A 10119-nucleotide genomic window follows, 5' to 3' on the forward strand; every position below is an offset into this window, starting at 1 on the left:
TTAGGTAAGAAGTTATGAAAGACACAAATTAGGGTAGAACGAAATCCGCTCATACTAGCACTTGTAATATTGCTCCTATAGTTTCTTGTCCTTCAATTTCTATAGACTATGGGTATTGTTTCTCAAGTCAACCACAAGAAAAATAGTAGTGAGTGCACTCCCCTTGATGGTAGACTAGAGCTATGTTAGCTTGAAAACCACTAATATTAACAGCATCTACTTTCAAGAAGCACTGTCAAAGATGCTAGATGTATCATACCTCATGCAAGAAAACATAGTCTGAACTCTCTTTGTTCCAAATTAACTGTGCTTCCTATTGGTCAAGGCAGTTCTCAGAAACTTGTACCACCCATAGACTCGATGATCTTCGAGAGAACAATAGCCCTGGAGGGGGAAATGAGGTAAGAAGTGGAGGAAGAAAGAGATAAAAACTCTACTCGTAAGCATGATTTACGAGTTTCTAAGAACTTTTGAGAGCCATGCAAAGTAGACACAATTTGGATGGGAATAATAAAGTCCAACTGCAATGAGGAGAGGGTAAATTTCGAGTACCTGGATATAGAACTGAAATTGCAAAACTTTCAAGTTACAACATACACTCTGTAAAAAAATTATTTAGGAAAGAACCTGCAAACTGAGGCAGCACAAACAAGGCATTTACCAACCTGTGACCTAGTGATAAAGAATTGTGGTTCACTATATTTTCAACTGTAATACCTAAACTAGGAAGAAAACATGTACAGTTAAAAGGTAATTGGTATTTACAAGAGGGTTGGTTACCCGAAATAACACAAAGGAATAAAGAATGGAGTTACTGCAGAAACTCATTGCTGTTTTTTCCTCATTGTACGATGTAATTGCCATGACCATGCAGCCAAACATAACACAAGGCCAACGCTAGTGCATGTCCAGAAAATTACTAACCAATTGGGCATGGGGTCAGGAAACAATCCTGAAGGATAGCAGAAAAAGATGAGATTAACTGTTAATACACAAATTGATAAGACACCAAAATGAGGAACTAAGAATAGAGTGGAGTACTGACCATGTCCGAACTTGACGCAGATTAAGAGTTCAACAATGCAAATAGCTAGTGAAAGCCAGCAATATGCTCCCACCTTTTTTACGGGTGTCCTGCGTATAATTGTGGAGTATTGGGGGGAAAAGTGAAGTCACGTTAAAAACAGAATTTGGGAAATGGAAGAAAAATATAGTGCAATTCATAATTCTTGTAATAAAATAGGTAGGAGATACCTGTCCTGTAGGTAAGTGTTGTACTCCCGAATTGTTGGTATTGCAAGTAGCCACCACAGAACCAACCTATACACTATCAAAGGGTTTCTAGGAGGAATCCAAAGACAGAACTTCAAAAAGAATGTATTCAATTCCACAGTCAAGAAAATAACACAGAGAGTGAGAACTTGAAGGAATCGCCAGGGACCAAGGAGGGGACGCCATTCATCTTTATCCCAATGTGCAGGTGTAAATTGGCCAAGTGTTCGCTTGACCTACAAAACCCAAAAGAAGATAAAAATGTCGAACAATAAACTGTTCATATGACTGTCAAACTATAACTTTCACATTCTTCCTAGGTTTCAAAAATCTGTAGTGCTTAAGTCAAATATAGAATATGCCAGAAGAGAGATTTAGTTTACAAACACCGACTCCACAATAACCAACTCAGATACTCTCTAGTGTCAGGGTTGTGCCAGAAGCTACAAGTACCCAACTAGAATTACTAGCACAGTTATGTCAAGATCTTCCAATCAACTACTACATCTCAGATCCAAACTATTTGGTGAATGAATTAGAAGTCCAGAACATAGAGTAACTGGATGAGGCATTGTCGCAGATATTGATCCAGAATCTAACTAAAAGAATTTGAAAGCAAAAGTACAGCTCAATATGCGCATAACATCCTGCAGAGAGCTATACAATAAAATTCAATCCTCTTTCTATGGAGGTTAAGTCGAGTCATAACTATATCTCACTTAAGATATTCTATGCAGTATGATTAAATAATGACCAATAATTGAGGTTTTCATGATTCCTCACTGGTTTGAGAAAGATGGACACATAAAGCAAACACCTGATAACAACAGATTTTCCCGGAATAATTTGTATTCTACCTCACGATAATCACCTACCCTTTAGAAGGTGATATATTTCCATTATATTAGTAGTTAACAATCAGGGCTGATTCCCGCAGGAATAAAGCAGGATAATTACAGGGTGAAGAGGCTATCAGCAACAACAATTTCTATCAAACTGAATGTAAACATCTCTCACAACCATTTGACTCTTCTACAAGCAGAAATGAACACTAGTTGCAATTACGGAGTTCAAACTCCACATGAGACATTTATCAACAAACTACTCACATGTTGTGGCATTACCATGTCTCCACACAAAAAACATTAAATATATAATGTCAATTATCTTTATGTGTAGAGAAAGAAGAACATGCAAACAAGAAAATCCAGTAACAGCCAAACCAGACAGACTATTAAAATCAATGTATACAGTTGAAGAGACAGACCTTGCCCATAATATTTGGCTGCCGGCTTATACCAACCCACTCATATGTTCTTCCATCAAAATATCGAACAGTACGCATTCCTGCCAAGATGCCTAAAGAGAACCAAAAAAGTAAAGAACAAGACAAAAGAAAACATAACAGGCATACCATAGATAGATAGCTATGCAGAGCATAAAGTTAATAATTGTTTCTTGTGTAACCACCCCTTGTAATTTTGCTTAACATGCAAGTATCATATTGACTCATGTTAGCATGACAACATCTACGAAGCCTGGACACCATCAACTGGCATCTCAATTTTTTTAAAAAAATTATTTCTCTCAAATCTTCAGATTGGTTTCTGAAATTTGGCTACATGAAAGACACCAGATGTGCCAATTGATCCCTAATTCAAACATTATCTATAATATAATCATCAAAGTAAATTATTTAAATGTCATCATTGTTCAGATGTAACTTGATCTTTATGGCTTGTTTGTATAGCTATCAACGTTTCTGATAGTATATATGTTTTCTACTACACTACACAGTCCACACACACAACAATGTATAATATATTATCTACAGCAATACACACACAACAACACATGCATACTTTGTTATATAGCAACAGTAGCACACACAACACATGTATATACAACACTAGCACACACAACACATGTACAGTTAAATTTAAATCATCCTTAAATTGAGTCATGTCCCAAATACTTCCAGAACTTCTGTATAGTAAATACCCACTTCCGTCTCATACCAAACATACATTTCCGTGACACAATTACTAACATAATTCATCCCTCATACTAGACATCATTCACAAAAAGCCATTACCTCAATAATTTTTTGTAAACAACAATAATTCATGTTCATCAGCTATTAAAAGAATTTCAGCCCAAATAGCATTCCAATCTATGACCCACAATGTACAATAAAGGACTGCACACACATAATAATGTAGATATTTAACTCAGCTTTCAAATTTTGCTCACAGGAGTACTTCAAGAAAACAAATGTGATATATTCTCCATCTTGTGACTATTTTTTGCCAACCAAGATGGAAAGATCTTTTCTTTTTAGATGAAGTAATGGCAAGATCTTTTACCTCATCTTCAAAACTATCCCTAAATTGATTCATGTCCTAAAAAAATTTGGAACTTCCATATAGTAGATGCAGATGTCCACCTCCATCTCATTCCCAGCACTGGAATCCATTGTCCATGACACATTCACTAACATAACTTCATTCCTAATATAGAGATCATTCACAATGCCATTACATTGGTGATCTTTTCTAAGCAACGGTAATTCATAATCATCTTCTATTAAACTAATTCTGATCCAAGTACAAATTTAAACTTATGACTCCTGATGTAGCTATGTACAAGAAAAAGACTGCATACACGTGATAACATAGCTATTTAGCTCAGCCTTCATATTTTGCTTTGCCTCAGATAAGACACAGGAGCACTCTAAGAAACAAATGTGAAATATGCGCCTTCTCATGACTATTCTTCTACCAACCAAAGTCTCATTACCACATTATGCTAACTATTTTTACTGCAGTGAATACCAGAGTACCTTACATATCCTTTGTTGGCCAAAGACCAGTTAAGATACGCTAAACCGGAAGCTACATAGATGCCTCGACAACCAACAAACAGATAACTGTAAGACTTAACAAATCCCCTGTTAGGTTGATGCACAAAATTAGGCTTTCTTCACCATAATAACCCTTCTTCATTGCAGCCAGAGCTGCAGAATAAAGTTAAACTCTTCCAGTTGAGAAACTACCCATCTCTCCATCGACTCTCAGTTTTTCATAACATCACTCCTCCACATTTGACCTACGCGCATTACAAGCTGCCTTTACAGTCTAAAGAGATATCAACTGATGGACAAACAATTTCAGTTTCTACCATTTTGGCCTAGTAGATAATCAGATTTAATACTGACAGCCTTCCAAATTAGGGAGGAAGAATGAGATGGAGATAGGTGAATGTAGAAAGAGTTGCATGATCCAAACAGTGCAGGAATCAACTGAGTCCCAATCAACTTACAACAGAAAAATAGTGAGAGCGAAAGGGGGCAATATGGAACATGTGCTGATAGACTTTAACAATCTAAAGGTACTTCATACATTTTGGCAAAATTAGCCCCAAAAATGGAACCACTGCAAATAGAAGCATAAGTGCATAACTAATCCCCAGTGATTTGGTATAAGAGGGTGGAATTGAAGCACCAACCAAATAGAACATCATGCTATGTTAATGTATGTAACAGTATAGTGGAGCGATAAATAATCATCAGATAAATAATGGAGCATATGACATAAATTGACATAAGCATGTCCAAATATGTCTATATCATAAATACCCAAGAAAATGGCTTAAAGTTTCTCACCAAACCAGTTGCAAATGAATATATCCAGAATAATGCTGTCCCACCAGCACTCATTAAAGTTTGGTAACATGTGGCGGAAAGTAAGCTGAAACATAGCAGTGTAAAGATAAGTTATAACAAATGAAATAATCAGTTAACCACTTGCCTAAAATGGTTATATCTAAAAATGAATGGCCACTGCTTAAAGCACTTGAAAGACGCCATAAAGGATCTGACCTCCATCAACTCGAACCCAATAGATAAGACCCATAAAAGAGGCTGATTACGTATCATGATGGCCTTGCCCCACCACCCTAAGACATGAGCTAGAACGAACTCATCGAACAATGTGTCCTACAAAGCAATACACCACTCAGAGAGATCTCAAAGGCCAACTATTACTTTTAGCAGTCTCAATCAATAATGAAAGACAAAACTCATGAAGAAAATAAATTGAAGAGGTAAAAAGAGTGCAAGGAAAAATCTTACATAAACATTCTTAAACCTGTTTGTGGGATTTTCAGGTACATAGAGTCTGCAATCAGCACCATAAGATTTTTCAGGAAGTTCTGCATAGCAAGTCAAATCAGTCTTAGCTATGCTACAAAGCAAAACATATGAACAGAACAGACCTGCATGAACGAACCACGGAAATTTTCTACAAGGAGTAGCCAAAATCCTTACCAATGCCAAGATCAGGATGAAGAAATGTCATAAACTGGCGAGCATCATCGCGCCTCTGAGAAAATAAAGGAACAGAGTTTTCATATTCAGAATATAATTTAATGGCTGCAATAACACATGAACAAATATCATAAGAAAACACAGATGTAAGAAACTATAGATACTGGCTCAGTAACATGAAGGTAAGAAAACACAACTCTTCTTACCAACCTACCTGAAAAAGTAGAAATGTCAAAGCAACAAGATAAATCACAGCCATTCCATGAACCAGGCGCCAAATCGCAGGATGTGGTCTAATAAGTACCCTGTATGATAGAACTAAAGTATTAAGTGGGTAGAATATTATTGCCACAAACTCCACATAAGTTCACAAGGAGGAAAAAAGGTGAATTGTCAACTACACATTCAAAACCAGAGAGTTTAGTTTATAATTAATTGGTTAAAAACTTCCAACTTCAATTTCAAAGATGAAATGTAAATTTAAGAACACGACTTCCTGAACTCGCCTAATTGAGAAGTGAGTAAAAGAAACTCCATAAAGAATCCCATAAAAATGAATAGAGAATATCACCTACTCCTGTATCTGAATTTGGTGGGATAAATCCTTACTGCTCACATAGTGTACAATATACAGACATTTATACCAGTAACCACTAACTCCTTTTTTAAGGCAAGAAACACCCAACATTCTAACACAAAAATACCCAAAAATATGAACTTGTTCATTTTAGACAAACAAAATGTGGAAACAACTTACGTTGAAGGGGCTTGCAGCAAAGAGTAAGCAAGATAAACAGCAACCATTGCCCAAATGCCCCTAACAGATGAAAAACAAATTACTTACATCAATTTCTTGTGCATAATTAAAAAAATGATTGGATAAACAACATGCTTAAAATGTACACCTTTTCACAGAAGTAGTAACATCACTGGAGGAAGTACTTTGCGGTTCAAGAGCTCCACTTGCCCAGCTGCAATAACGATGACACAAGCAAGTCAGAACATACAAATATTAACTTCATGTCCAACACAAAATCATATTAGCTTTAACAATTTTGGAAAATTTAGGAAACAGTGAACAAGAAAGGACAGGATTCATAGACCAAGTGTATTACATTCTTCGGCTGTAACACAATAGGACTCAATAAAACCTCAGAACAAGAGGTAAGAGGGTAAGGTTTAATCTTTTCCACAATTTTGGTAAATAAAGAGAGTTAAATATGCAAACGCAACCTTCTAGTTTCCTCAAAGAAGGGAATTGCCAGATGCCCACTTATCAAAGAAATGGAAGAAGTTAATAATTTTTTCGTTTGTCTTTGACATGCCATATGCTGTGCTCAGGAGGTCAGAATGATTTAAGTACCAAGAACTACACTAAAAGAAGTAGAAATAAACAACAGTATCAATAAAGTGAACAGATCCCTGAAAATTTGGACTTACGGAATGAAAATTGGCAATCAGAATTCAGAAACCAAGGACAACCAGAAGATGACTCAACTAGTCAACTATATCCACTATGAATCTTTTTATGAAAAACTTGATAGACTTATTCAGATATTCTCTTTCCCTATTCTGCATTGAATGGGAATAGGGTAAAGTCAACTGTTATAATTGAGAAACAATGAGACCCCAGGTTCCATTTTCTATACAAACTTCCAGCTCAAATACTGATATATAATTATGAAGATGAGTGGAACGCCAAAAAGGTAAGTGAGGTCAGTAACAGAAGCAGCAATACAAAGACAAATAATTGCATGGCTACCAACAGATCTTAGGGAATTCAAACTGTAAGCAATGCAGGTAAAGTTAATGTGGAAAATGTGGAGCATTAATACTACTAGATCCTACTTAAGATCATAAAGAAGAAGTTCTGAGGGGCAAGCTAGCTACTTTTATTACTAAATAGGTCCCCTGCTGAACAGTAATAATCACATAATTAGCAGAAATTTGGATCAACAGACTGCATATAAGTTTTGTTTGTCACAGACATGTTACCCTCAAAATTCATTTGAGCAGGGGACTCTTTCTTTATGGATTATAAGTGCTCTGTCCAGACAAATGGCGGGTTTTAAAGAGCAGGGCTGCTAGTATATGGTTTGCTTTTCTTCAATCACTTCTTTATTTCTCCTTCATATTTGACAAAAGAATTAGGACAACGAATCTAGATTGAGAGGTGAAACCCAGGAACAGAAGTGGTTGCATTTCCATTTCATGAGAAATTATAGGCTCCAAAGCAAGCCCTCAGATAAGAGGATAGAAAATAAATAAGCATCAAAATTTTATAGTTCAATTTCTTGCTGCATTAATATTCAAAAAAGTTAGGCACGGCATGCAGATAATTAAACTTGATGAAACAGGATTCAAGATGGACCTTAGGGAGAACCAGCAAAGACTAAACAAAAATAAGAAACCTTTTAAGAGCTTCATTGGAGTCTGAAAAAGTAGCCACAAGAAAGAACTAATACCTATAATTTATAAACAATGGTTTATAAAGCCTGTTAACTAAGCAACTTACATTAGGAAACATGCACCAATAAGCAACAATGTAATAGTACGAGGTTTGTATGCCCAAGCAGTCCATGGATCCAGCTCCTCATCTACATTCAGCGGGCTATGATTACCATTTTGAACGGTAACAAGATTCCTTTTGTTACCCTTTCTGTAACCATTAGGTTCCATATGCCTGGCCTCACAAATTCCTTCAGCCACTTCACTGCACACAAAAGATAAATCATTCCAGGATTACATGTCCATGTAGAAGAGTCCAGGTGCAGATAATGGTAAAGACAACAACACAGCAATAAACATCACAAGCAAAGGGCACCCCTATTGAGCTAGAGCACGTATCTACTTAATGCAGTGCAGAGTAATACCTTCCTAGACAATTACACAATCCAGAAAACATAGACTTAACAAACAAAGGTGAGGACAAAAGTGATTGGAAGAGGCAAAAAACTGAGAGAAAAAAAGAATCTCAAAGAACACAACAAAGTAAAGATAGGAATCCAAACAATCTTGCGTCTATCCAAATTTGATTAGTATGAGTTATAATAAAAACTACATTAGAAGTCCAACCCAAACAAAGGGGGAGAAATGAACATGGAACCTTTTGTTCCTATATCCTTTTGGCTTCTTCTGTTTATAACGCATAAAAATTAATCAGCAACCTCAAAATTAATGTAAATATTTTAAATTTTTTGTTATGTGAGTCCTTTTCTTCAGCTTCTCAGTCTTCAATAAAACAAGAATAGACTTAATGTAATCCATAAAGATAACAGCAAATATGCAAATGCAACACCCCCCCTCCTCCCACCATAAAACACAATACTTCAGTTTAATACAATAATCGAAAGAAATAATGAAATTGGCTATTACAGAAACATCACAATCATAACAGCAGCAAATCACTAATGTAAAAAAAAATGCATACGGTAAAGATATAGCACCTGGGCCTAACTACTAACTGACTCCATAAGTAAATTCTTCACTAAAACCACAAACAATTATCGATTTAATAATATCAATCTACTCTAATAAAATTCGACACTTTTAGCCAACATTTACAAATACAAAACTCCCTAGCAACAGAAAGATAGCAACTCAGCACTTAGTGTAAAGTAATGCTAGAGGGTGTCCAGATAGCAATAGAAAATCACAAATTGATGAAAATAATAATCACCCAAAATTCAACACTCTCTCACAAAGCAACTTAAAGGGTGCATGCCAATCACGACTTCCAAAAATGGCAACAAATATTTTAACGTAATGGCTAAAGTAAGATGAACCCAATATTCAGATACAACAGTAAATGCCAATAATACATGCATTAGTGATTTCTTCCCACTTGTCCTAGCCTTCATAGGGCAAAGTTACTCGGTACCTATTGCTGTTGCAGGTGGGAGGTGTTAGGCATATGAGGTGCACAAAAGCTGGTCAGCCACCACAGTTATCAATATATATATACACACTCACTGTATCTGACACATTTATTGTTTTGAGAGTCAAAAAAAAAAAAACTCAATCTTTCACTACGACTTCGTCAAATATTTCGTACACATTCGTAAAGCTTCAACATTTAATTCAACTAATCAATATTCCATTCAATACCCAAAACTACCCATAATTCATATTTGGGAATAAAAGTACAAACAAATATACTTATATAGAGATTAAAAACAGTTGAAATCTTACGCAGACATATCCTTAGTCGAACGATTGAATAAGCAGATGATTTATGGCCGTTGGATCAAACAAATGGGAGATGGGTTTTGTAGTTAATTGAGGAATTAATAGAGATATGGACGAATAATGAAGAAATGATACATACATATAGATATAGATATAGAGAGAGAGAGAAATCAATAAGGAAACCGAAAAGATAACTGGGTTTCTCTCTCTAAAAAGGTGAAGAAGAAGAAAGAGAGAGGGCTTTTTGGAGTTGTTCACAGAGGCAAAAAGGCGGTGAGAGAGAAAACAGAGAGAAAGTACAATGGTGGTCAATGGCAGATTTTCAATATTGG

General features: G+C 35.8%; 1 protein-coding gene across 1 annotated transcript; it reads right to left on the reverse strand.

The window, feature by feature from the left end:
* Nucleotides 1-546: 546 nt before the first annotated feature.
* LOC125813371 (CDP-diacylglycerol--serine O-phosphatidyltransferase 1-like) lies at nucleotides 547-10119 on the reverse strand. The gene is made up of 14 exons (XM_049492870.1): nucleotides 9791-10119; nucleotides 8115-8312; nucleotides 6505-6570; nucleotides 6357-6416; nucleotides 5814-5904; nucleotides 5600-5654; nucleotides 5405-5484; nucleotides 5153-5269; nucleotides 4937-5021; nucleotides 2540-2631; nucleotides 1255-1508; nucleotides 1046-1134; nucleotides 781-952; nucleotides 547-672 (listed from the first exon to the last, which is right to left on the reverse strand). Exons 1-13 carry the CDS (start codon nucleotides 9796-9798, stop codon nucleotides 825-827), a joined length of 1323 nt encoding a protein of 440 aa, XP_049348827.1. The 5' UTR covers nucleotides 9799-10119; the 3' UTR covers nucleotides 547-672; nucleotides 781-824.

This window comes from Solanum verrucosum, unplaced genomic scaffold (assembly GCF_900185275.1).
Source record: "Solanum verrucosum unplaced genomic scaffold, falcon-dt-bn FXZP01000203.1, whole genome shotgun sequence".
Classification (NCBI taxonomy): Eukaryota; Viridiplantae; Streptophyta; class Magnoliopsida; order Solanales; family Solanaceae; genus Solanum; species Solanum verrucosum.

What these genes read in the sequence shown, in the direction of transcription:
- LOC125813371 (XM_049492870.1), bottom strand. An exon ending in TTGCTGCAAGCCCCTTCAAC is followed by an intron (nt 5,905 to 6,356) that starts GTAAGTTGTTTC and finishes TCTATCATACAG; the next exon opens with GGTACTTATTAGACCACATC. An exon ending in ACAGGTTTAAGAATGTTTAT is followed by an intron (nt 5,270 to 5,404) that starts GTAAGATTTTTC and finishes ATTGCTTTGTAG; the next exon opens with GACACATTGTTCGATGAGTT.